The sequence below is a fragment of the Drosophila pseudoobscura genome, chromosome X, assembly GCF_009870125.1.
Source record: "Drosophila pseudoobscura strain MV-25-SWS-2005 chromosome X, UCI_Dpse_MV25, whole genome shotgun sequence".
Classification (NCBI taxonomy): Eukaryota; Metazoa; Arthropoda; class Insecta; order Diptera; family Drosophilidae; genus Drosophila; species Drosophila pseudoobscura.
This window is the reverse complement of record NC_046683.1, coordinates 19692866-19719556: the sequence shown is the minus strand read 5'-3', so window position 1 is coordinate 19719556 and position 26691 is coordinate 19692866. Positions and strand designations below refer to the sequence as shown.

Genomic DNA, 26691 nt, shown 5'->3' with positions numbered 1-26691 from the left:
GGCCAGCTGATCATTTATCATTATCAATGATAAATTATCATTATGCTTTATTGTTTTCTGTTTTGAACACACTTAATTTAGTCCAAGATTTTGATCAGTTGGGCTCTGAATTCCAGAAGAACTTGGTTCCATTCAATTCGAGTTGATTGAATCATCAGTTAAAGATCGTTTTCAGCTGCAATCTATCCCCAGTTCTGGGCCTGGTCCCCGTAAGCCCCGTCCCTCCACCCATTCTGGCTAAAATGGTTGTTGATCGTAATCCTATATTTTTGTTTTAGACGGACTCTGGACAATTTGGCTGGCTTGTCGGACGACTCATTGAACATGGCAAATAGCTAATTATTTATCTCTCTAAATAAAAACGTTCCTTTCATATCCTTCAACCTATCTCATATAGATTGGCTCGAGACTATTAAATATTTAGTTTCACATTGATTCCCAAAACGAGAGGCTACATCTAATATCTATTTGTTATTGTTATCCTGCATTAGATCCTCGAGCGCCCCGTTGAGCCGTCCCTTGCTGAGCGCCTCCACCAGCATGTGCAGTCGGTCCTCCCGCTCCGAGTGCCGGCGCTCCAGCAGCGACACCTGTAAAAAACACACACCCACGTTAACACAGATCCAAATTAGTTGATAGAGAGTGATTTAAAGTTGAAAGTATCAATCAAACCTCGATGTGGTCTTGAATCTAACGAAATTTTGTTTGACTGTTTGTCTTGATTATCTTTCTGGGTTTGGTCTTGGATTTGGGTCTGTTTCTGGTTCTGATTCTGGGTTCGGGCTAAGATGGTGTCTGTTGGGTATACCTTGGCCTTGAGCGCATAGTAGTCGACGGGCACCTTCCGCCGTTTCTGGGTGGCAAAGGCCTCCTCCCGCTCGTTCAGGCGCTGCTTGAGGATTCGCACGGTCTCATTGCAGGTGGCCAGCTCCCTCTCATGAGCACTCTGGAGGGTCTTCAACTAGAACAGATCAGTTTGAGGATTAGATGAAGGGTAAATATTTATGTGGGTCTTACATCTTGGAGTCGCTTATCGTGGAGCGTCTTGTAATCAGCCTCCAGCAGACGGTACTTGTTTTGGGCCTCCTTTAGGGCCTGACTTTCAGGGGCGGCCGGAATGTGATCGGGATAGTGATCGTAGCCACTGGAACGCCGCTGTCCTGAGGCACCACTGTTGCTGCCACTGGCCTGGGACTTCAGATCCAACTTGGTGCCTGCGGATGAATACATTAGCGATCAGTATGTGGGAAAGAGTCAAAATCATAGGGTTAAAAGAGAGTTCCGAGTTTAAGGACCAACAACAGATAGGATAAGAGTAGAAAGATTGGAACTATCCGCAATAGATCCGCAATTCAGACTTAATTGTTCAAGAACTCTGACAATTGGGTGAATCCCCGCCCCACCAGCTTATGCAAGTGCTAAGGTTCATTGAGCCCGCCCAGATGGGGCTGTGTGGTTTCCGTTTTGAATTGGATTGGAAGTTTTCACAAATGTATTGCATAATCGCGGCAGTCAAAAGCCAAAAGAAATGAAGAGCGATTTGCATTTTTACACGCGCGTACGAAATTAAAACATTTTGTAGCGTGGCCACGCTGATTATGCTATTTATGCGACTGCTGTTGCTGTGGTTGCAGCTGTTGCCGTTGTTGCCGTTGTTGCTGTTGTTGCTGTTGTCCGCTTTTGGCATTTACAATTATTAACAAAACAAATTTGACAAAGCGACGGCTCATTAATTAGCCACAAGCCGCACTTACAAAAAAAATAAATAATAATAACAAGAAAGAAAGGACAGCCTGGGGAAGCCGACGCCTGCTATACCCTATTAATATTGTGCAGATCAAACAAACCTAAGAGTCTCCTGAAAGACAGCCTCTTTCCAATTCAGATTTAATTTGAAAAGTTGATGCGATCATTCGTTTTGTTATTTATCTTTTAACACAGAGATAACTATATTTTTTATGGCTGTGGAGTCCCTATATATGGCGTATTATGATTATGATTTATTTGATTTGATCTATATTTATTATTTATTTTATTATATTTTCTATGGGAGATTCCACGACGAGACTTTGTCTTATCAACATCTGACTACCTAAATCAGTGCAATGCTGCTGCTGATCAGTGATCACGAATTGATCAAACTTGCAATCGCCTGATATACCGAGGGTATGCGAGCCTCTCTGTGGCAGCACCACACCAGCAGAGCGACCAGCGACTAGCATGTCATGAAATTATAAAACTTGTGCGCATGCCAACAGACCAGGGGACAGACCCGATCCGAACCGATCCAAGACCATCCAAGACGATCCCCAGTCAGCGGCATCGTCCACCGACCCGAAACCCAAACAGCGTCTTTGACTTTGACTTTCGCTTTCGAATTTTCTTTTTCAAACAGCAACAGCAACAACAAATCAAATTCAAATTCAAAACCAAATCAAGCAAATGTAAACAACAAGCGACAACAAGCAGCGGGTGACATAACCAAGTGCCCGAGATGCGGTCCGGTCCGCTCTCTGCGATTGGGTTGAGGTTTCCCACTGCCACTGCCACAGCCACAGTCACAGCCAGCTCTATCGCCTGGGAGTGGGTCTGGGAGTGGGACTGGGACTGAGATTGCTAGCCGGCTAGCAAACGTGTTTGGTCTTGGCCATTGGCCGCTTAACGCTCGCGCAGCTTAGCTTGGCTTACAGCTGGCTGTCGGTCGCTCGCTGGCTGCAATTGCCGTTTGAAACGAGTGCAAAAAGTGGTCAAAAGGCCGACAGAGTCGACAGCCATACAATGATTTATTCCAGCAATTTATTTGTCGTCTCTGCACTCTGGCTGGGCTGGAACGGGAGTGGAGTCAAGTCGATTCGAGTGTACGTGCCGGCCGAGCAGAGAAAGTCCATAAATTACCGGCCATCCATCGCCGACCGAGTGACACAAACACAAGCAAACACATCCAAATTGGGGGCGGGGATTGGGGTAGCACAGACTCGCGCATGCAGAAACAGAAACAGAAACAGAGACAGAGACAGGACAGAAACAGGACGGAGGGAGGATGAGGAAGGGGGTTGAGGCAGATAATGATAATCACCTGGATTGCTGGTCTCCCGGTCCCGCTGCAGCTTCCGTATGGTCTTCTTGCAGTCATCTAGCTCCCGAGTGAGCCGCTGCATGGCCTTGTTCTTGATGGCCAGGTCGACCCGCATGCCACGCACGGAGCTGAGAAGCTGCGACTCTTCCTTGCTGGCCAGCCCCGGTCCCATGCCATGGCTGTGGCTGTGACTGAGCACGGACAGCGTGGAGTCGGACTGCGAGATCGGGAGCTTGGACACGGGCATCTGCTGGCTAGCAGCAATAGGCCGCCGCTGGGTGGTGGAGCTGGCGCCGCTCTGTTTGGAGTTGGGCCGCGATGTATTTGGCGTGGAGTTGGCCGTGCTGCTGGTGCTGCTGCTGGCCGAGTGCTGCTGCTGCTGCATGTGTAGGTGGTGCTGCTGCTGGCACAGGAGCGCCGGCGATGGGCAGCCAATGGTGTTGGTGCTGTGGTCGCGGGTCCCGTTCGAGGTCTGGGTCTGGGTCCCTGTGGCCGTGGTGACAGCAGTGGCGGCAGTGGTGGGGCCATCGGCCTCTGCCTCCGTCTGAGTGCAGTTGTTGTAGAACCTGTCCGCTCGTTTTTGCATATACCGGTCCAAGGTGCGCACCTGCGACTCGATCTGCTCGTTCAGCTTCGTGTTGATCTCCTGCAGGCTGAGAAAGAGAGAGACGAGAGAGAGAGGGAACCACAGCGAGGATTAGGCATCGAGGGGAACTGATTGAACTGGATAAACTGAAGCTCACCTCAGGACCTGCGTCTCCAGGTCGGCAATGTGCGTCTCGTACTTGGACTGGACCGAATTGAAGCGGGCCTGGACGTTGGCCAGGATCTGCTGGGCCTTGCGGTCTTGCTCCTTGGCATCCGACTCCAGCTGGGCGATGCGCTGCTCCAGCAGCTTGCGGCTGTTCACATTTTCCTGGTCATTGAGCGAGCAGAGTCCCGAACTCTTGGAGGCCACTAAACAGAAACGGAAGGGATATTAAGATACAGTCAGCCGTGGAGGGGAAGACCCGAAAAACCCACCTATCAGGGCTGAAACGGAGTCCGGGTGCTTGCGCATGAGGATGCGCTCCATCTCGCGGCACTGTCGCTGCAGATCCTGTATGATGCGGGCGTCCTTCTCCTTGCTTTCGCCTGCTCGCCGACGCTCCTGCTGCGCCTCCTCCAGCTCCGCCCGCAGCGAACGCTGCAGCTGCAGTGCCTCGCTCCGGTCCCGGCGCGCCGCCTGCAGCTCCGACCTGAGCACCCCAGCGCACTCGTTCAGGTGCTGCACGTCCAGCTTGAGCATCTCGGACTCCTCCTGCAGGCGCCCATTGTGGTCCCGCAGCGCTCGCTGCGTCTGCGACAGCGAGTCGCTCTGAAGGCGCACCGAGGCCAGGCGCTCCTCGGTGTCCTTCAGCTGCTCCTGCAGCTGCTCGATCTCGTGCTTGAGGGCATGCTCCCGCGACACACTGCAGGCGATCTGCTCAATGGGCGAGGTCAAGGTGCTCACCAGGTGCTTGGGCGAGCTGCCCACCGCCTTCTCGCTGTAGCTGGCCATGGGCCGGATGGGCTGGCTATATATGTGGGTGTGGCTCTGGCTGGTAGTGATCCTCGCCGGCACCGCCGCCGCCGCCCAAGAGGGCGTGGAGTTGCGCCGGGGCGCCGCATCCTCCCCAGCCTCGGTCATCTCCTCCATCTGCAAGGGGAAGATGGCAAGCAAATCGTAAGTTTTGGGCGGGCACGAGAAAGTGGGCGAGTAACGAGTAACGAGAAACGGACTGCCCAAAATGGCTATTGATCGACGGGTGCGTCGGAGAATCGTTAATACTTGTCATCGTTGCTTCGGTGTTTCTTCTTTCTCTGCATGTGCAACTACTAACTCGTTGTCTTTCTCTTTCTCCTGCTGTCTATCTATCGCCCTCGCCCTCGCACCCAACCATCCTCTCTCGCGACAGGCAAACCCAAACCCCAAGGCAACGAAGTAGGGGGGGAAAAAAAAACGAAACCAGTCGCCAGCACAATAAACCCACAATACAATGACAACTCCGTGTCCCGTTGCACAGTGGAGCAAATCTATGAAAAATGCAAGGACCAGCCTATCGCCTTGGAAGCTCCTCCATCGTTCTCATCCTATATTTTATGCTATTTATGTACAGAGCACCTACGACTAGTTACGTGAACATTAGCAGAGTGGCCTGGACCACCTGGATAAGCTGGATTGGGATGAAACATCCCATCAATAGGTAATAATTGCTCTGAAATGGCCGCGAATCTATACGGACCAGGCAGCACCATGGTGGTGTGAGGATCGAGAAGGAGCCCTTCTGTACACCGACGATCGACCTCGTGAACCAGACTTGAGGGCACGGGTTTGCATATATCATATCCGCAATATGGATCATTATTTTTGACAGACTTGCTCTCGTGAGCTGCTCTCGGCCACTGATCAGTGGCTGTGGCCCACTGTGCCCACTGGCCGCAACCCTCGTCAAATGTTATCGACTGTCAACTGGCCGGCGGCAAGGGTAAAAGAAGATAATTGTGATGATGTGGGCGTGCAGCAGCAGCAACAGCAACAGCAGCAGCAGCGCAACAACAACAACAACAACAATGCACCTAACAAAAGCAGCAAAATATTGAAGAAGAAAGAAAGTTAGAGGCACTGCCTCTGCCATCGCTCATTGTCCGTCCGGACTGTGTTTCTCGGTGTACGTCGATGTGTGCATCGGTTTTTTAAGTTGTTTTTTTTCGGCGCTTACCTGCCGCCTGCCGATTGACTGACATTACTCTAAGCAATTGCTTTGCCGCTGCCGCTGTTGCCCGTGTTGCCCGTGTTGCCCCTGTTGCCCCTGTTGCTGATGCCTCACAGCTGCCCACTCTCGCTTTCATCACGCCGTGACTGGGATTCTACCTGAAAAGCATCGCACACCGCCCGCGACACCAACTGCTTGGAGCTACAAGCTACAACTACAAGCGCTTTGGTTTTTTACCGCCCGCCCATTCACTTCATTCATAGTTTTGTAGGAGTGTTTTTCTGGCTTTGCGCTGCCACTTTCCACTCTAAAACTCACTTGAAATACATAAATAAGTCGAAGCTATGTCTTCGAATCGGTTCTGGCTCATTTCTGGGTGATCCCACAATCGTCGATCATTCAAAAATACAACTCCTTCAGCGCTGAACAGTGGAAAAGCGCGATAAAAGAGAAAGAGAGAATTCCTGACCCTAAGAATGTACAAAAGTGGCCAAATAATGGGACACTCTGACGATCTCTGAGATTCCGTCTTTTAATTGGATGCACGATTGGGATCTAATTAAGGTGAATTACAGGATATTTCTGCCTGTTGATCCTGATGCTGATCCTGTGTACTTCTATGCCCTCCAAGTCTCTGAACGTATTTAAGGACATAAAGGGACCCGGAACTCCACCTGTGATTATTACATACGAGTTGCCATACGAGGAGATCATTTATGATCACGAAAACATATCCCCACCCCACCCCCATCGATGAACCGATTGACATCGCCTCCACTCGCCTTGGGCACGTCCTTGCCCCAAATAATGCGGCACATTGATGCTCGACTCGAGTTTCGGTGATAAGGGTTTCTGTTGTTGTTGTTGTTGTGGATGAATGGAAGGATGAAAATTAAGGATCATAGGCCAAATAGTATCCACACTTTTGGGCTATGAAATAGCCTATAATCTTATATGTTCTTAAGATTGAAGAGTAGACCTGGATTGCGCATAGGTGCGCATAGACTGTACTGCCGACTGCACGAGCAGTACTCGTAATAAGGACAATTTCACTACTTGACCCAGGTAATTCCAGCGGTTGTTATGTATGTCTGTGTGTTGCCGCTTTGCAATTACTTGAACTCTCGCTCTTCCTCAATTGTCATTTGATAAACTCTACTTATAAAGTGAAAGGAGCGGCAACAGCAACAGCAACAGCACCAGCACCAAGCAGCAATGGTAACGGCGCCAATTGTTTGCGCGCGGAACGAGGTGCGGTTGATTAGACAGCAGAGGAGTAGAGGAGCAGAGGAGTAGAGGAGCAGAGGAGTAGAGGAGCAGAGGAGCGGAGGAGCGTGGGTAACACCAGCCAACAGCAAGAGCCATAAGATGTGGCCTCTGATGTGGAGCATTTATTATATGTACAATATACAATATGTATATGTATGTGTGTGTGTGTTTGTGTTTATTCAGAAATCATGTCAATGAGCACAAATTGGAAACTTTTTGAGCGCGCCAACACAACAGACAATGACTGTCCAAGCCGCACCGAATCCGCATCCAAAGATGAATGATCGGGAATCAATCCAGAACATGTACACATGCGCATATCATTATCATTATGGATGCGTACCTTTGGGTGCGCCCGTCCTGCTGCACTCCACTGCCAGTGCCTACCCAATTCCAGTAACAATTCCAGCTACAATCAACAATGCAGTTAACACGCAATTGCCAATTGACATCGATTATAAATTGAGGCTGAATCAGATTCAGATTCAGATTCAGTTGAAGATGGCGACGGAGTGGGAGAGGGAGATTCAGAATGATAAGAGGAGAGTAACGGCAAGAGGGTGGGGGTGCACAGGCCGCACATAGAAAGTCGAGCAATCGATAATTACTACAGATGACAGCATTTAAGCAGATACTTGGCATAAATGTTCACTAAACTGGTAAAGAAAGGCGATGAAAGGTTTCCATTTTGCCCCAGTAAATTGCACACCGAAAGGAGCCAGAACAGAACGTTTCCAGATAGGATCCATATATCGTCTGTTTCATCGGGAAGGAAGGAAGGAAGGTTCTTTCGATTGAAATATTTGCCATCCATAATTACCTATTTTAATTATATCTAGTTTGATCTTTGTGTTTCGATTGATTAAGAAAGTTTAAATAAAATAACCGAAATATAACCTTTTCTCTGGTAATTTGATAATTCATTTTGTTATTTTGGTATTTTTGTGTGCAGCCTAAGTCCCAAACCCAGTCCGAGACCCGAAAGAAAGCGAGAGCGGGAGGCCGTGGCGATGGCGATGGCGATGGTTATGCCGATTGTCATTGTCGTTTTCGTTGTCGTTGGCGTTGGCGACATTTGCCTGCTATCGGATGGGGGATTAACATAAAAGATCAAGACAATATGGGGCTGGAGATTCGTGCAGCCGATAAGCAGGGGACTCTACTCTCCACAAGGAAGAGAGCAGCTGCCGAGCACGGCAGATAGGTGGGGAGCGGGGCGGAACGAGACGAGACGAGTGTGCCATGCCGCATTTACATACATAACACGATTGCCCCCCCACACATACACATGCACACACGGACAACAGCTTTGTGGTAGCCCACTGTAAGTGACGCTGCCGCTGTTGCCGCTGCTGCCGACGCTGATGTCGACGCAGCAGCTGGCTAGCCTGGCCGCTGACAGCGGTAGCGGCTGCGGCTGCGGCAGCGGCTGCGGCAGCGGCAGCTGAGAGAAATATCGAAAATGAAATGGCAATACTTTCCCAGCGGTGGTATAAAAGCGACACTCCACGAATGGGACATGTCTCATTACGGTTTAGTGTCAGATCTCGCAAAGATGTACAACGGGAGATCGCGTAGTGCCTCAAGGACTGGTCCCGGTCCCGGTCCCAGTCCCGGTCCCATTCTCTTGCTCACGTTAGCTGGCTCCCTGCTGGCCATGCAGGCGGCGGCCATGTCGCTGGATCGCCTGGCCCTCGAACGGAACGAGCTGCCAGCCCCTGCCCCTGCCCCGGCCAACGAGATGCAACCACAATCGGAGACGAAGCCACAGAACGATCTGTTGGTGGATGACATGAAGCTGGCCTCCCTGGCCTCGGCCAGTGGCGATTCGGACATGTACATGCTGGTTCCGGAGTCGGTGGCCAGCCAGCTGGGAGCAGCGGATCGCAACACGATCGAGAGCGGGTCCGTAGCCGATGCCGATGCCGATGCCGATCCCGATGCGGACGCCGATCTTCCGGGAAGCTCGGACATGCTTATGCTGGAAAGCGACGACACCCCGGCCATGCAGCTCGTGGAGCTTCCTAGCGACATCACCGTGGCCGAGGCTGAAGCTGAAGCCGAAGCCGACGCAGAAGCAGCGCCCGAGTCCCAGCCAGAGGTCCACATCCAGCCCGAGATGATTGAAGAGCATGTGGTGGAGCATTCGGTTGAGGGCACAGTCGCCACCAGTCAGAAGCAGCCCGGCAGCCAGGAGGCTCAGCTGGAGAACGCCGAGCAGGCCGTGGAGACAGCCACAGAGGCGGCTCCAGTGGCAGCCCCCCTCGAAGACACGGAGGAGGAAAAGGAGAAGGAGGACGAGAACGAGGAGGAGGTCGTGCCCTCCAACGATGAGCCAGCTGCAAGCCCTGAGGATGAGTCTAGTCCAGCCACAGAGAGTGCTGTAGATGTCATTGCCGAAACCGTTGAGGAAGTGGAAAAGGAAGTCGAGCAGTCTGCGGATCCTGAAGCAGCTTCCGTTCAAGCACAGGAGGAGCCAGAGCAGCAGCAGCAGCAGAAGCCCCAGGAGGAGCAAGAGTCCCTGCCAGAACAGCAGCAGCCTCAGGAGGATGCCGTGCAGCAGCCAGAATCTCAGCCGGAGTTAGAGCCAGAGCAGGAGGAAAAGATTTCTGGGCCTGAAGTTCAAGCTGAGTCGGAGGCCCAAGTTGTGCCCCAAGTGGAGTTCCATTTAGAGCCAGAGGAGCAGAAGCCCAGTGAGAACGAGGTGGACACCACAGAAGCATCCCTGATGGACAGTATGGTCGAAGGCATCGAGGAAGGCCTCACTGCTGCGATGGACCACCTCGTGCCCGAGGAGATCGCAGAGGCAACAGAAGACAAGCACACAGAGGAGGAGGAGCAGCATGAGCCGCAGAAGGAATCACCACCAGAGCCAGAGGTGGCCACGGGCACATCCAGTGACCCAGTGGCAGTCGAGGAGGACCGGTCCCCAGCCACTGAAGCCGCACCAATCAGCGAGGAGTCTTCCACTCAGGCAGCAGTCCAGCCTGAGGAGGTACAGGAAGCAGAGCAGGCAGCCGAACAGATCCAGATCCTGGCAGATGAACCAGAAGAGATCTCCCAGTCTTCAGATGTAGCTCCAGCTGAAGTTGAGGCCGAGACTGAGCAGCCACAGGCGGCAGTCGAGGCCGTCGAGGCAGTCGCGGAAGAGGAGAAAAAGCCAGAGACTGTGGACACTGTCGAGGAGAAGGAACCGCAACCCGAGGCGGCCACAGTCGAAGCTGATTCCAGCCCAGCGGCTGATAAGGAAGAAGTCCAGAACGACGCCGAAGTGAACAACAAGGTGGAGACAGAGGCAGCCCAGCCAGAGCCTGTAGTGGAATCAAAGCCAGAAGTTGTACCTGAAACTGACTCTGAGACTGAGGCTGAGATGGAAGTTCAGCAGGCACCCCTCGAAGATGAAGCTGAAGCCGAAAAGGAGGTCCTGGTGGAACAGAAGCCTGCTGAAGTCGAGGCCGAAGCAGAGCCCGTGGCTGCGGCTGTGGTGGAGACCCAGCCAGAGCTGACTGCGGAGCCATCCATGCTGACCACGATCATTCCCATGGTCCTGCCACAGCCCCAAGCCGAGCCTGAGCCGGCACAGATGCCCCCCCAAGTGGCCGACAGTGTTCTGAACTATGTGAATGCCTCGTTCCTGCTCCAGCAGCAGGCGGATCTGCCCACGACGGAGGAGCCGGAGGAAAGCCCCTTCAATGCCCATCTGCGACGCTACGATGGCGCCCAGGTGTGGCGCATTGTGGTGCAGACGGACAAGGACAAGCGACTGGCAGACGAGCTCCAATCCAAATATGGTATGTATTTCTTTGACGGGGTCCAAGCCCAGAGAGGATGTCACACTAATCCCCCACTCCATCCTGTATCCTGTATCCAGATGGACAGCTGTGGAAGGAGGTGAAGCAGGAGGTCGACTACCTGCTGAAGCCCCAGGTTCTGGCCGCCGCCGAGCGCCATATCCGTGCCGCCAATCTGTCCCGGATCGTGCTAATCGACAACCTGCAGCACGTCATCGAGGTCGAGAATCCCCCGGCGGAGAAGATAGCCGAACTCCAGAACCGCAAGGGTGAGTGACAGGTGGTTCAAGGCGCTGCAAAGGTGCTGCAAGGGGTGGCTCTGTCCTCTGTCTATGGCCACACAGGGGTGGCATGACAGCAGGACTAGGTGTCGCCACAAACGAGCATTTAATGGGCAGGGCGTGTGAAAAGTCATCAAGCGAAAAGTGGCAGGACCCGGCGTCCTCGGGCTGGATTGAGACTTACTGAGAAGGGCTTGCCATAGGAACCCATAGAAGCCATGGGCCATAGGCCGGAACATGCCACGTTCCACGTGCCACGTGCCGTGTGCCCTGTGCCCTGTGCCAGGACACGCATCGAAACCAAAAAAGGAGAAGGCTCAGGAGCAGGGCAAGACCGGCAGTTGTTTAATCGATACGATAGCCACTCTGTTCGTCTAAAGACGAGAAGCGGAAAGAACAAGTCGAAAGGTCAGGATCGGATTAGAGCTGGGGGTTGCTTGGGCCTCAGGGTTCGAGGCTCAGGGTTCGGAGTTTGTTAGACCCCAAGTTGAATGAACCAAGTTGCTAAGAGTCCCCACTCTCAATCACACAGGACACCGCTTGACGTGGCAGGCCTACCATCGCCTGGAGGACATACACGGCTTTATCGACTACATGGCGAAGACCTACCCGGACATCTGCTCCACTGAGATCATCGGCTACTCCGTGGAGAAGCGACCCTTGAAGATACTCAAGTAAGTTGCGGGCAAGAGGCCATAAATGAACACGATCGAGATCGATATTGATATTAATATTGAAAACAATTCCATAACAGGATATCCAATGGAAATGCTCGCAACCCCGGCGTCTGGATCGACGGAGGCATGCACGCCAGGGAGTGGATCAGCCCCGCCACAGTGACCTTCATTGCCAACCAGCTGGCGGAGGGCTGGGAGGATCTGCCCGAGCACATGCGCAGCATCAACTGGTACATCCATCCGGTGGCCAATCCCGACGGCTACGAGTACTCGCACACCACCGACCGGCTGTGGCGCAAGAACATGCGTGCCCACGGCCGCCAGTGCCCCGGTGTCGACCTCAACCGCAACTTTGGCTACAAGTGGGGCGGAAAGGGCACCTCGGCCAGCCCCTGCTCGCAGACGTATCGCGGCAGCAAGGCCTTCTCCGAGCCGGAGACCTTCTACATCTCCAAGTTCATCAGCGGCTTCCCCCGCGAGACCTTCCAGGCCTACCTCTCGTTCCACAGCTACGGACAGTACATCCTCTACCCGTGGGGATACGACTACCAGCTGACCCAGGACCGAGCCGATCTGGATCGCGTGGCACGCCAGGCGGGCACGGTAAGAGAATCTCAAATTCGTGGATGATTATTTGCACCCTAACTAACACTATCTCTCTGCTCTCTGCTCTCTGGTCTCTGCTTTCTGTAGAGCATAACCAAGTCAACGGGCGTCAAGTATACGGTGGGCTCTTCGGCCACCACCCTCTATCCGGCCGCCGGTGGCTCCGATGACTGGGCCAAGGGCATCGCCGGCATCAAGTACGCATACACCATCGAGATGGGCGACACCGGCCGCTACGGCTTCGTCCTGCCCGCCCGCTTCATCCAGTACAACGGCAAGGATGGCTACACCTTCGCCGACACCGTCGCCCGCGCCATAGCCCAGGGGCGGGGCAAGGCGGTGGCCAGGAACAGCAGCGGCGCCAGTCGACGCCGCCACTAGGATGCATTCTCCCGGCACCAAGTGTGCCCGGACCTAGTTCAATGCAAAAATATTTTTGTTTTTGTTTTTCAACCCTAGGGTTTCCTTTTTTTTTTTTCTATTTATATGAAAACTATTTATTTATTTAATAATTTATTCTACTTGTAACTAGAAAAATTGAACAAACAAACAAACACAAAAAAACTCATCGAAGTAGACTGAGAAATGTTTATTAAAAGAAATGAAAGAAACAACAAGTGTCTTATAGCATAGTATTCGAATTTCGAATCAAAAAATGAATGGGATGAAATGGAATGCTAACTCGGATAGAGTTTTGAGTGAATGAGTGACTCGTTCGCACTCATTTAAATGAGTGAGAATGAGGGATGGCCCGATTTATCCATTTCTCTTTCCTTCATTCTTCTTCATTTCGTTAGAATGAAAGAGATTTTTGTATCACCCAAGATCGCTTTAATTCGATTAAAGCTCGAGTTCCAAGTTCATTCCATAGGACTTGACTTCTAATCAGTAGATGACCAAGAATCTAAATAATTAATTATGTATGAGGTCGTACACATGTGATACTGAAGCTTCAAAATAGGAGTATATGCAATAGATACAGCTATAGGAGTATACCTCAAACCTGTATCTGAGAATACACAGCCATATATACCATATATGTACATGTCTATGTATATGTATATGCTTGTGTATGGAGATTAAATACTTCTAAACATCGACACCCATACCAGTATTCACAACTTTCTTGCCTCCTCTCGCTACGATGTAAATACCCAGATATGTATAACAGTTTTGCAGTAGCACAGCCCAAAGTAAAAGTCAAACTTCAAACAGAATTAAGCCGAATCGAAAGCATCAAATCGCCCAATTCCATGGATCGTTCTATGCAAATCCGATGGATGGCCTTAATTGGGGAACAGAGAGCGCACCAGGGAAACGGGAAAGGGGGAAGAGAGAACAAAGAACAGAGAATTGAGATCGCAGAGAAGCCGTTAGTCGGAGCTGGACGGAGGCTGACGCTCGCCAACAAATCGAACACATTAAAGCCAATTCAACTGCCAAATCGAACGCACACAACCGACCACAGGCACACACCCCATCCGCTCCATCCGCTGAAGAACTACGAACCACAAGATCTGCTCCAGAGTAGAGATAGAGAATCATGCACCTCTACCCATGGGCTTTGGTGGCAGGGGCGTGTATGCTGCTGCGGCTGCTCGAACTGAGCCCGGTCCAGGCTTTGCGCGAGAGCTACGACCTGGCCCGCACCGACAATCGACTGCGACTCCGCCTTCCCTTCTTCGGAGGGGGCGTGGGCCAACTTCTGCACTATCTGCGACCCCTGGACGTCACTGATCCGGCTAGGCCGGGCGGCCGTAGGTCGGAGCTGCGCAGCGAGCTGGATGCCAACCATGTGACCTACCGCGGCTGGCAGCTCTGGAAACTCAACTTCAATGCCACCCGTGCAGAGGGGAGCATGGAAGATGAAGAGGAGCAGCACCGATCCCCAGATGCGGAGTTCAACGAGGTGGTGGAGAAGTTTGGTGAGTGAACGAACACCCGCGAAGGGCCACTTCCTCTTCCCAATCATCCCAGGCTTTCCAGGGCGGGTCCAATTATAAATCGATTCCCTCACCGAGGGCTCTGCGATCCATCGGAGCCAAACAAGAGAAGAGAAATTGTCAAGCCGCCGGCGCGCCGCCAGAAAGCAATAAGAGAGCACGATCGAATGCTGGAATCGAAGCGTGGATACCCTATTGGCCTCCCATAGGTATTCCAAGCCCCGAGCCCCTGGTAGATCTACGATCATATCATCTTTTACGCCTCGAGAGTCTAAGAGCTTCGGAGCGAACAGAAAATACCTTGGGGAAAGGGTATTTCGGAAGAGGGAGAGGTCAGGGCAGGTCAGGTCACGCATAAATTTAGCATAAATCCATGAGAATGGAATTCTTAAAGAAACCGCTATCCGAGACCCCAGAACGCGACCCTCTTTCGGGGCTGAGTTCAGTTCTGATTTCGGCAGTGGAGCTTAAAGTGTGGCTTGAAGCGATGACGATGGCGATGACGATTCTGCTGAAAGTGCTCACTGTAGTGGCCCTAGTCCATGTCCCCGTCCACGCCAGCCTCGGCCAGCTGGTGCTTTGGCGGAGTGTCTCCGTGCCGGATCTCTCGGGGCTGTCCGAACTGCCGCTGGCCTTGTGGTCTCTCAATGGCAGCGATCTGTACGAGACCACATTCGAAAGTCTGCAGTGGCTGTCGCCGATGGATCTGCGGCGATTCGACTTCCTATCGCCGAGCTCCTCCTACCAGATCAATCGCCGGTACAGGAACAGCTCCTCCGTCCAGCGCTACTACGGACATCAGCTGTGGAAGCTGCACGAGACGCGGCTGAGCCAGCCGCAGCTTCGAGCCTTCTGGCGGCACTTTGGTAGCTCCCCGATCCCCGATCCCTGCCCCCCAACCCTCCGACTGACTGTCCGGATTCAAGTGTCTTCTTTGTGATCTCCCTTGCAGGCAGCGAGGTGTGGAACATCAACCAGGATGGCATCGACATAGTCATCGAGCAGAAAAACGTGGCGGCAGCCCGCCAGTTCATGCAGAAGCTCAGCTTCAGCTACAACGTCATGATCGACGACATGGAGGCGGCCATCGACGAGACCTACGCAGAGGTGCCTTCGCTGGAGGGTCTGCTCGATGGCCAGCAAAATCAGTCGCGGCCCTGGCTCGAGCGCGAGGGCATGCTGATGACCTGGCGGCGCTACCACGACCACGGCGACATCCAGCAGTTCCTCCAAGCGCAGCTCGAAGCCCACTCGGAGCTGGTAGAGATCGTTCAGATTGGTGTGACCCGCAATAAGCGCCCACTGGAGGTAATCAGGTGGGTACAGTGCTCGCATGGCACCGATCTTCCCCTGCGGCCGATCTGCCGACCCAATCAGAAGTATCCAATCAGTGGATGCTATCCATTGAAAGACAAAACGAAATATATTCATACTCTGTCAATCAAACACAAAATCAATTCAATTACTGACCATTTAGATCTCCACCGATCTGTACGATGGGGCAGTGTTCTGAATCTATATCAGTATATAGTGCCATATACCTATCATTCTGTGGAACAGTTCTCTCATCTGGTATTGCTTTCCTTTCTTTTCGTAGGGTGTCGAATGGCAATCCTCAGAACTGGGCCATCTTTGTGGACGCTGGTCTGCAGGCCCGGGACTGGCTCAGTCCCGCTGCCCTCACCTATGCTATATCCAAGCTCACCCACCTCTGGGAGCACGGCAAGCTGGAGAAGTTGATGCGCCGCATCGACTGGTACTTCCTGCCGCTGGCCAATCCCGACGGATACCAGTACTCCCGGCAGACGGACCGCCTGTGGACGAAGAATCGGGGCTATGACAGCGCCAGCGGCTGCTACGGCGTCAATTTGGACCGCAACTTCGAGCACGGCTGGGGTGCGGCTGGATCCACCAGCAATCCCTGCAAGAATCTATACAGAGGAGCCTCGGGCTTCTCCGAGCCAGAGACGCGTGCTTTGCGCAATTTCCTGCTGGGCATGCGCGACTATCTGGGGGGCTACGTCTCTCTGGGTGGCTATGGCCAGACCGTGACCTATCCCTGGGGCGATGCCGACTACGTGACGGAGAATCAGCGCCTGCTGAAGCAAACGGCCCGTCAGGCGGTGCTCAACTTGCGGCGCCTCAACCAGGCCGAGTACTCCACGGGCACCAGCTACCGCCAGAAGCTAGCCCGTCCGGGCAACTCCGCCGACTGGGTGCAGGACCGCATCGAGCCGCAGTTCGTGTACAACGTGTTCCTCAAGGATCAGGGCCGCTACGGCTACCTCATGCCGCCCCACTACATTGTGGAGTCCGGCGAGGAGGTCTACGACTTCCTGCGCACCATCGCCCAGCAGCTGCAGTGAGCAGCTACCCGTCTTCCCCCTTACCTGTAGTAATTTATTATCGGTTTTTAATAGAAATCAATCAATTTTAATCAAGCTCCATCCAAAACTACAATATTAAGTACTTAACTCTCAGCCATTGCGACAATTACATTTATAATGTTTAGTATTATGATCAAGTGTCGATCATGAGCTACGACGAACCCCTTTGTTATAGGGACGGGGTAGGCCTAGCTATTTAGGGGGGCCCCGCGCTGAGCATTATAGAAGTGAGACCAATACTCTGCCATCTATCAAACTGAATGCCACAATAGATCTGAACTAGGTCGTTGGGGCAGACACATCTTGCACGCTCCTCGCGGTCGAAAATAAGAGAACAAATTGAAACCCACTGGATTATTACCACTGCCCAATAGCATAAACCTAAGGCTTAGTGAAACCTCGATCCAAACAATCATATTTCAAAAATTAGGACCTTGGTGGGTATGCACTGTGGCGAATTGAAGGCGCTTTTTAACATTCATGATGGACAGCATCGTGTTTAGGTCTCCTGGTGAAGATTCAAGGTATTATGAACGCCGAAATGTAGAGGGACATTCTGAGTAACACATTATCTGGAGAACATGCCGATAATTTTCCACTTGCCTGTATATTTTAACAGGACAACGACCCGATACATTGCTGCAGGATAGTCAAGTGGTGGCTTAACCAAGAGGGAATCAATGTTTTGTAATGGTCTCCGGAGAGTTCCGACCAGAACCCTATACAGAACTTGTGGGGAATTCTAAACCAAGTCATTGCCCAAAAAAAAAAACAGCAATTAAAAGGATTTGTGCCGAATTTTACAGGAAGAATGAAGGAAAATCACCCCTCAACAGTGGGCACGTCCTGTAGACTCAATACCAAGGCGTTGCTCCACTTTTCTTAAGCAGAAAGGTCATCCTACAAAATATTGAGGTGGCTTAAGTATATGAGCAGGATATTTTGGAGATAATTTCAGATTTTTTAATTATTTCGCTGACTATATATTTTCATAACTTGGTTGTTGTTGTATTAAAACACTGACATATAGAACTAATTTGAGACAAAAAATGGGAGCTGTATAATAAAAACTTTTCTTGATATTCGCTTAAATTCATGGTGTAGTTCTTGTGGCTTAAGTGTATGAGCACCACTGTATATTGATGTATGCCTTTCTTAAATAATATGTCTTGACTGAAACTGATCCTTGACCATGATATCGAAGTACTTTTTGCGTCCAAACTCTTAAACGCCGATTTCAATGCTTAATTTGAAAATGTTTTGCATTAATGTCTCTTAAAAATGTTGCTGATATCACCCAAAAAGAACTTCAACTTTTTTTTGTAATTTAATGGTATGCATATTCGCTGGGGGCACGATGCGCGGGACATACATTTCTTGGGTTAATGAAAGTACAAAATATACAACTTTAGCCAAGATCTGGCCACTTTCCTGAGAATTTTTTAGATATTTAAAAGTTGAGGAGTGACTTTGTGGGAAATATAAACACATGGTACGTACATATTGAAAATTCCAAAACGTACCGAAGAAAATAAACTTTGTTGATTTTTAATAGATTTTCCCATCAAGGTAAATAAAAATGGAATTTTTCAATAAATTTAGAAAATTAATATCGGTACAAAATGGTATGGATACGAGTTTTACTTTTAATATTTTGGTCTCTGTGGACGTACCCGTGGAAGTGTCCATGTACTCGTATAAAAATGAATAGAAATGTATTAGATGCAAGACATATAAAAGAGACTGTAGCGGAATAGAGTAGAGCCGTTCTGAATTCATTAGAAATGTGTGCATACGCAATCCACTTCTGAGCTTAAAGTGCTGAGAAATGAGCATCGAAACATTTAATACCAGACAAAAAGTTCAGAGAAACCGTTGCCTACTTTAGGGCGGATCGTACAAATCAAAGCTTTAGCCATAGAACAGTTTCTGCAACTGTGCTAAAACAAGCTCCACTTGAAGCGTTCTCGATGGGCCGCAGCATGGAAAGCTCGGAAAGTCGGAGTCGGAGTCGGAGCCAGAGGGCGACCCCGGCCGATCACAGGCCATGATTTATGGCTCGGGGTCTGATTAGGATTTCGCAATCGCGCATATTGAAGCCCCCATTAACGGTTGGCGTTATGTAAACGAGCCAAATGGCGAACAAGAATGTTCAGCAAACACACCAATAGAAAGCTGTCAAAGAGCGCGCGCGAGAGAGAGAGAGAGAGAGACAGAGCTACAGAGGAGAAACTTTCACTTTCAATCGCGTTATAAAAACCTGTAAGCTCAACTTTATTGGTTTTATTTTTGTTGTTTCTGTTTTTGTTTTCATCATTTTGCTGCATATTTGATTTTGTATATTTATGCATGCATATAGAAATTATGGGGAGCTGAGCGGCAGCGGGAGCGAAAGGCCCCGCAGGCGAGCGAGCGGCTTCAAAGCTCCGAAGACCCGCGAAGAAAGTGATTTACACGCGAAACCAGAAACACTGCCTGAGGAGAAGAAGCAGTGGAAGAGGCGTACGGCCATAGCCATGGCAACAGCTATTAGCTAAGAATACATAGTACATACATACATGTACATGTGTCATTCATAGCGTTTACACACTGTACCGACATTCAGAGAAGAATTGGAGAAGCAATTGCAGAAGTAGAAGAAAGTCCGAGTCACAAAAGAATGTGTGTCATATGGGGTGAAGACTGTATCTGGCAATCAGCGATCCAAACCAAGGCACAAAAGAAGTGGTGCACCGAAAAAAATCTTCCATTGTGGCGTCCACTCTCAAAAAAGGGTTAAAAGTGAAAATCTGACCAACAAAAAATTAAAAAAAAAATAAAAAAAAAAAACAATAAATAACGACAGTACCCCCAGGCTAAAGACTCAAGTGGGGGAGTAGTAGAGGGGGGGGACTCGGAGGTGGTGTTGGTGGTCTTGGAGAAGGTGCCCCAGCCTGATCATCATCATCCACATCAAAGGCGAAAGAAAGTAAAATCTCGCCAAGTGGGTCAAAAATTGCCCCGTCATACAGCACACACACACATGAACTGATACAATAGGCTTGTGCGTGTGTGTGTGTGACAATTGAGCAGCGCTGCCTTCCACACAACAACAGCAAGACAGAACGTGACAGTCGAGAGCCGCCTCGACAATGAAATACCCGGCACTTAGTCGGAGACCATCAGGCTCTGAAAAAGGGTACTTCTTAAGACCTAAAGATGGTACAGAGCTGTTAGAGCTAATCGAATCTGAGACCAAGAGCATTGGCCATTACTTTTCTATTTTTAGTCCTGATCGTATAAAAGTGGGTTGAGAAACAGTTGTTATGGGGTCATCGGATGGTTGGGACGAAAAAGTCTCCCATTTGCAGGGACTTAGCATACCCTTGTGCTTATCCAAGTACCGCGTATAAAAACTGCCATGCGTTCAGCGATTCTCAGAGGTAAATAAATTAAATCAAATTTACAGCAGCACACTCAACGTTTGGGTGTGTACGTCTTTGTGCTTGTAATGTTTGTAAACGCAAACCGAAAAGTCAGCTCAATCGCACATCGTGAAGGAGTGAGAGAGAGAGAGAGAGAGAGAGAGAGAGGGAAGAATGGGAAGTTCCTTAATCCCGCGGAGAAACCTTTGAGAAGAGCGATAAGCGTCACACAGCATTCTGACCTCATACATTCTTTAGTGAACGGGCGGGCAATCATTAGCCACTCATCAAACATTAACACATATGGGGAGGCGAGCCTGGAGGTAGATTTCCCCGAATCAGAGATTAATGACTGGATTTTTCCTCTGAATCACATCGATCCGGGAAGGTCTTGGCAATTCATCGGCAAGTTGGCAGCTCCGCATCGATGCATTTTTTCTTTATGTGTGCGGAAGACGGCACCAAATGTCAATGTCGCCCGCCGGCTGTTAATGCACTTCACCCTGCAGTCTGGCAGAGATGTACTGCAGCGTGGGCGTGGGCACTCTGCACTCTGACTCGGGCTTGGATTCTCTCTCTCTCTCTCCCTCGCTTCCCATACACAGACACAGCCTAGCCACCATTCCTCCATCCCACCATGCAGGCCAGACAGAGATAGATGTTCATTTTATGCGTAAGTGTGTGACTCTCTCGCTGCCGCTGTTGACGCTGGCGCCGACGACGCTGGCGCTTCTGCGCTCACCTGCCTGTAAAGCGCAGCCGCTGCTGCTAGTGCTGCTGCTGCTGCTGGTGCTGCTGCTGCTGCGACTGTCGTCCCATTCAGTACGCGACGATCGCTCCAAGATCGGTTGTCGTTCAGCGCAATTTTTACAACAGATTTGCTTTTTTTGCTTGCTTGTGTGTGTGTGTTTCGGTTTTTCGCTGCTGTAGTAATTCTCGGTTTTGGCGTTTTTTGGTCTTTTTTTGTTTTTTGTATTTTTTGTTTTTTTCGTTGTTTCGTTTTCCCCCCGCACTGACCTCTGGCAGAGCGCCAATATAAAAATTGAAGCGCATACAAACGCAGCATTTAGTCTAGTGTCAGCCTGTCATCCCGTTACACAGCGCTCTCTTCAACACGCAAGCGCACGCACGACAGCACGCACAAAAGTAGGCACGCACGCACGCACGCAGGCACGTACGTACGCACGCACGCAAAGCACACTCTCTTTCGCTCTCTCCCAGAGTCCAGCCGGCAAAAGCAACAGCACCGAGAGTGCATATCCCCCCTGGAAGAGCAACAACAAAGAGTAAGCTACAAATCAAATGAAATTCGCTCGTGCGTGGGGGCGGCAGGGAGGCGGCAGGGATCGGTGGCAGATAGGAAGTGTGATCGGATGAGGAAGCGAATTTGCATGTAACGGGAATGGGGGTGGGGTTGGGAGTGGGAGTGGGAGTGGCAGTGGCAGTGGCAGTGGGAGTGGGAAGGGATCCGACACCCAAAACAGGTTTACCTCCCGAAACGAGTTTCAATTTTTCGGGTTTTCCTTTTGTTGGCCGCTCGTGGAAAGTGCAGGACCAGGTCAAGCGTTTTGGCTCTGGCACAGTGTCGGGGACTGGGGCAGCATAAAGCGGTCTCTGTGGTAGAACGAAGGTCGAGGCAATTACAACCTCATCCGAAACCTCGCCCGACGCCGACGCCGTCGCCGTCGCCGAAACCTACTCCGAAACTGAGTCCGAAGCCGACTTGCGTGCTAAGTTTGTCCGAGAGAACCTGTTCTCGGAGACCCCGTGCTCCGAAGTGCCACTTTCTGCATGGCAATAAAAAAAGGAAAATAAACACAGATAAACAAATACGCATCTATAAAAAACAAACTAAAAAAACCATATACGGGACAGGGAAATTAGCACAATTACGTGAAAAAAAGGTTCGGAGATCGGCTGCTGATAGTTTTCCATTCCTGGATCTAGATCAGGGTCGAGCTCACTGGCTGTATGCTCCCCGACTGATGCGCCATTCCATTCGCCCAACCAATAGCGTGTGGAGCGGGCTGTTGTGCATTCAAATCACATTCAAAGAGGAACAGAACCATTCCGAACACGAATCCCCAATCACCAATCACCAATCCCAAGTCGAAGCCCAGGCCACAGCGGAACCCAACAATCGAACGTCAGTGGAATCCGTAAAAGCTAAATGCAAATTTCGACAATGAACTTGGGCAAACATGCGACATGGGGAACATTGCGGGGACTGTGACCGTGTCTGGCAGAAAGATCTTCAAGCTCCAGCAATTCTCAGGGCAACTTTTCGTAATTGTAAAATCGAAAATGGGCCACAAAATGATCCACTATCTATAATTACTTGAAACAAGCACGACTGAAAAACAGTTAGACCCAAATACAACACAGTATACATACATACAAATGTACCTACCATACAGACATTTGTACATATATGTACGATAGCTGATGTCGTGGACAATGGAACGGAAATATATTTTGTTTTTGTGCGACAATTAGACGACCTTTACACACTCAATTTAAGCGCAAAGAGACAGTGCCTTTTTTAATTTTTTTTATACATACATAAGTAATTTCTGCAGTTCGTTCCAAAGCCCTCATTCGGACGGGGGTTCGATTGGTTCCATTCAAATTTCGATTATCGCAAGTTTCACTTCTTAATTCGAATTTTCCCCTGCACAGGCCAAATTCTCATCAAAACAGTCATACTCTTGGGTGTTTCAACGCGAAAAAGAATTTCCAGCGCTGGCAGAACCATTCGCAAATAGTTTCTCGTTTAGCTTAAAGAAAGATTGGTTCGAATAACCACCATTTCGGATAAAATAGAAGCGGTGTAAGAGCGTACTCTTAATATAAGGCACCATCCTGCCTTTGAGCATCGCTTTCCTTGGGTTGCACTGGAAGCAATTTCAATCGAATGGGCACCACTGTAGGCAGAATCAGCTAAAAGGAAACGCAATTACTTAGGACAGGCTTCTCATCGCATCACCTACCCAGTCCCAGACCGAGAGTTGAACTGATAACACTCTGTTTGTTTTCCCAGCTCTTACGACTGATAGGGACGCTGCCATGACGCTACCACGCCCCGCGCCAGCCCCACTACTGCTGCTGCTGCAGCTGATAGCAACAGCAACCATCACATCAGCCCTGGCAAGTGGTCAGATTATGAACAATACGCAAGCGATGGCGATGGCGCTGGACGTGAATGAAATACCCCAGAGGTATGACGAGGCGCAGCTGTGGAGGATATACAACATATCGGAGGCGATGCAGCGCCAAGTGCCCGTGGGACAGGTGCTCGAGCAGAAGTTCGGGGGCAACATCTGGAAGGAGAACTCAAAGTTTTTGGACATATCCATAGGCAAGGAGCAGCTGAAGGCGGCGCGTTCCTTCCTCGATGCTCAGCGCCTGGATGCACAAGTGCTGTCCGAGAATGTCCAGGCACTGATCGACGAGGAGCACCTGGATGGGATCAATGCCACCGCCCCGGAACAAGGCCAGAGATCAAGTAAGTTCAAATGAAGAGGTAGAGAGGTGGAGAGAGAGGAACGAGATGTTTTATTCGAATCCTCGACCCGCAGAGAAGGCCGCGAGGAGCAGCATGCACTGGAAGGACTACCACGATCTGGAGACCATCTATGCCTTCATGAGGGAGATCCGCAGCAAGTTCCCGAACATTGTCCGTCTTTATACAATCGGCCAGACGGCTGAGGGTCGCGACCTGAAGGTCCTAAGGTAGGTGCATCCTCCGTTTAGGGGCTTGCCGCTTTCTCCAACAATATAATATGCCTACAAGTATGCTTCACTTTCGGTGCTTCAGAATCTCAGAGAATCCACGCGAGTACAAGAAGATCTGGATAGACGGCGGCATCCACGCCCGCGAGTGGATCAGCCCGGCGACAGTGACATTCATCCTGTACCAGCTTATGTCCAACTGGGAGAACCAGCCGGCTCACATTCGTGGCCTCACCTGGTACATCATGCCCGTGATGAATCCCGATGGCTACGAGTACTCCCGCACCACCAACCGCCTGTGGCGCAAGAATCGGTCGCCCTCGCGACGCTCCAACTGCTTGGGCGTCGACCTCAATCGCAACTTTGACATTGGATGGGCAGGCTACGGCTCTTCGACGAATCCCTGCAGCGACACGTACCGCGGCTCGAGCCCCGCCTCGGAGGCGGAGACGAAGGTCGTAACCGAGTTCCTGGCCAAGCGCAAGTACAACCTGGAGGCGTATCTAACCTACCATAGCTACGGACAGATGATCGTCTATCCATGGGCGTACAAGGCCGTCAAGGTGAAGGATGCCAGCGTGCTGCAGCGGGTCGGCAACACGGCCGTCCAGCGTATTGCCCAGAAAACCGGTAGCACCTATCAATCAGCGGTCACCCACGAGGTGCTGGGCATTGCCGGCGGCGGCTCCGATGATTGGAGTCGGGCGGCCCTCGGTGTCAAGTACGTGTACACCGTGGAGCTGCGCGATCGCGGCACCTACGGCTTCGTGCTGCCCCCCAAGTTCATCAAGGACACGGCCCTCGAGGGCTGGACCGTGGCCGAGACGGTGGCCCAGGCCATCGGATAATCTCTGCGCCTCTTGTCCTTTCCCGGAATGGGTGTCTGTCTGAATGGGTGTGAATTGTGTCCAGTGATTGATGATTAATTATTTATGTTTGTGTGAGTGTGAGTGTGTACCTGTGTGCGTGCGTGTCCTTCATCCTGTGCGGCAGGAAATAAAAAAATCAAAGCTATTTATTCATAGAAAACGGAACAGAACTAATTCCACGATTCGTTCATTGTTGGTTCCCTATCGATTGATCACTTATCAAGCCCGAGGGCTTGTAGCTTCACCCGATATGAGAACCCACTGGAAATGGGACTTGTACGGCAGGGAGTCTGTCGGAAGGAGCTGCTCAGATAGATAGCAGATAGAAGTCTCAGGAAACCTACCCGCGAAGATCATACCAACCGCTGAAGCCACATCTGACTACTAAGATGTACCTAAAACAGAATCCCCATGAAGAAAGGAGAGATAGGGACTCCCGAAATGCGCGGAAATTTCCAACAAACCTTCCCAGAACCCGGAAATATATATACAAAACTTAGATATCCACTTACCGTGTCCTCATCATCGTCGGTGTTGTCCAGCTGTGACTGAAGCTGAGCGAGCGCCGCAGTGGTGTTGTGCATGTCCTTGGGCGTGGACTCTTCCGAGATGACCGACTCCGAAGGCAGATTGTCAACGAAGGCGGCAAATTCTTCGCGTCCGGACTGGCTGTCCAAGGTGCCGTTCAGCTCGTGGGGTGTCTGGGCCGGCGTTGAGGATGCTGATGACTTTGATTTGGGCCTGGAATGGCTGCTTACAGGCAGAGCCCTAACAGGTCCGCCCGGCTTGGGAGGAGAATGCTCAATGCGGTGCGTGAAGCGAGTGTTCAGCCGGATGCTGCTGTGCGGTGAAGACTGTGGCGAGGACGAGGGTGTATGGCTTGGGGTTTGGTTCTGGGACTTTGCCCTGTCCTTCCCCTGGCCCGCATCGCCATTGCACTCGCTGTCGCCACCTCCGCCATCGTCGGCAGCGCCACTCACGTGAGCATTCAGCCTGGTTCGAACCGTATCCGTGGAGAGGCCGCCCAGGCGCAGTTGCTGCTGGATGAGGCGCTCCGCCTCCTGCAGGAGCTCGTCCACAGAGCGGGTGTCGGTGTTGTCGGAGAGACGGCTCACTTCCTGAAAGATGCTCTCCGGGTCGGCGTCAACACCGCAGTCCTGCTCTTTGGCCAGGAAATCGATGATCGAGCTGCTGCTATTGAATTCCAGGTCCTCGTCCAGGCCTCCGGCCGCCACCGCTGTGCCCACGCTCATGCCCATGGCCATGCCGACGCAACGGACTGCTGTTTGCCGCTTCTGTGGGCTGAGCACTTTGGACATGGCCCAGCAGCAGTCAGTCGTCGCTGGATGCAGCCTTGGGTCCAAAAGAGGCAAAGGTACAGGGAGTCCTCTCTGCCTCTACTCTGTCCTATGTCTCGCCCTCTTCCTCTGACCTCTCGTTATATCCAGGAGCAGCAGTAGTGGGTTGGTGGGTGGGAGGGAGGAAGGAGCTGACGACCAGCCTCTGGCGTATGTCACGCCCACTTCCTCTTTCCTGTTCTTTTATCCTTTCTACGTTCGTCTCGCTCCTGAAGCGCGTGTGTGTGCGTGCTTCTGTTAGTGTTCGTGGTAGTGTTTGTGTTCGTGTGCGTTCGCGTGTGCGTGTGTTGGGTTCACTACTCAACTATGTGTCTGCTTTCCTCTAATTTATATCCTTCCAGAGTTTTTTATGTGGAATAAATGTGTGTACAACGAATTTAGCACTCTGTGTGGTATCGAACGAGATTAACCGGACGCGAGCACCTGATCGAAAATAAATTGCATGGCCGTCTCTGTGCCTGTTTCTCAAAACATTTTTTACGCCTTGTTTGTACAATAAACACCCAATATAGCTACAAAGCCAGCGATAGTACCAGCAATAGTATCGATTATAGCAATCATCG

At 51.0% G+C, this 26691-nt stretch overlaps 4 protein-coding genes across 6 annotated transcripts; 3 read left to right on the top strand and 1 right to left on the bottom strand.

Moving 5' to 3' along the window:
- Positions 1-375: 375 nt before the first annotated feature.
- LOC4816068 (centrosomal protein of 162 kDa) lies at positions 376-26691 on the bottom strand. Of its 2 annotated transcripts, none has more exons than XM_001355289.4 (7): positions 25283-26691; positions 4100-4754; positions 3820-4033; positions 3077-3729; positions 1018-1214; positions 809-961; positions 376-590 (listed from the first exon to the last, which is right to left on the bottom strand). In XM_001355289.4, the coding sequence occupies exons 1-7, from the start codon at positions 26087-26089 to the stop codon at positions 465-467; spliced, it is 2805 nt and encodes a 934-aa protein (XP_001355325.3). In that variant the 5' UTR covers positions 26090-26691; the 3' UTR covers positions 376-464. The 2 variants fall into 2 exon arrangements, with proteins under 2 accessions (XP_001355325.3, XP_015041015.1); XM_015185529.2 differs by having other exon boundaries at positions 673-961; positions 25283-26690.
- Positions 8565-13220, top strand: LOC4815859 (neurofilament heavy polypeptide). The gene is made up of 5 exons (XM_001355290.4): positions 8565-10871; positions 10952-11140; positions 11685-11826; positions 11907-12432; positions 12523-13220. The coding sequence occupies exons 1-5, from the start codon at positions 8600-8602 to the stop codon at positions 12814-12816; spliced, it is 3423 nt and encodes a 1140-aa protein (XP_001355326.4). The 5' UTR covers positions 8565-8599; the 3' UTR covers positions 12817-13220.
- Positions 13979-16863, top strand: LOC6901945 (zinc carboxypeptidase A 1). The gene is made up of 4 exons (XM_002133443.3): positions 13979-14360; positions 14897-15244; positions 15331-15694; positions 15976-16863. The coding sequence occupies exons 1-4, from the start codon at positions 13979-13981 to the stop codon at positions 16742-16744; spliced, it is 1863 nt and encodes a 620-aa protein (XP_002133479.3). The 3' UTR covers positions 16745-16863.
- Positions 20975-24915, top strand: LOC6901946 (carboxypeptidase B). 2 transcript variants are annotated; one of them, XM_002133444.3, is made up of 4 exons: positions 20975-21455; positions 23210-23674; positions 23748-23901; positions 23987-24915. In XM_002133444.3, the coding sequence occupies exons 2-4, from the start codon at positions 23236-23238 to the stop codon at positions 24747-24749; spliced, it is 1356 nt and encodes a 451-aa protein (XP_002133480.1). In that variant the 5' UTR covers positions 20975-21455; positions 23210-23235; the 3' UTR covers positions 24750-24915. The 2 variants fall into 2 exon arrangements, with proteins under 2 accessions (XP_002133480.1, XP_015041016.1); XM_015185530.2 differs by lacking the exon at positions 20975-21455 and adding an exon at positions 22860-22999.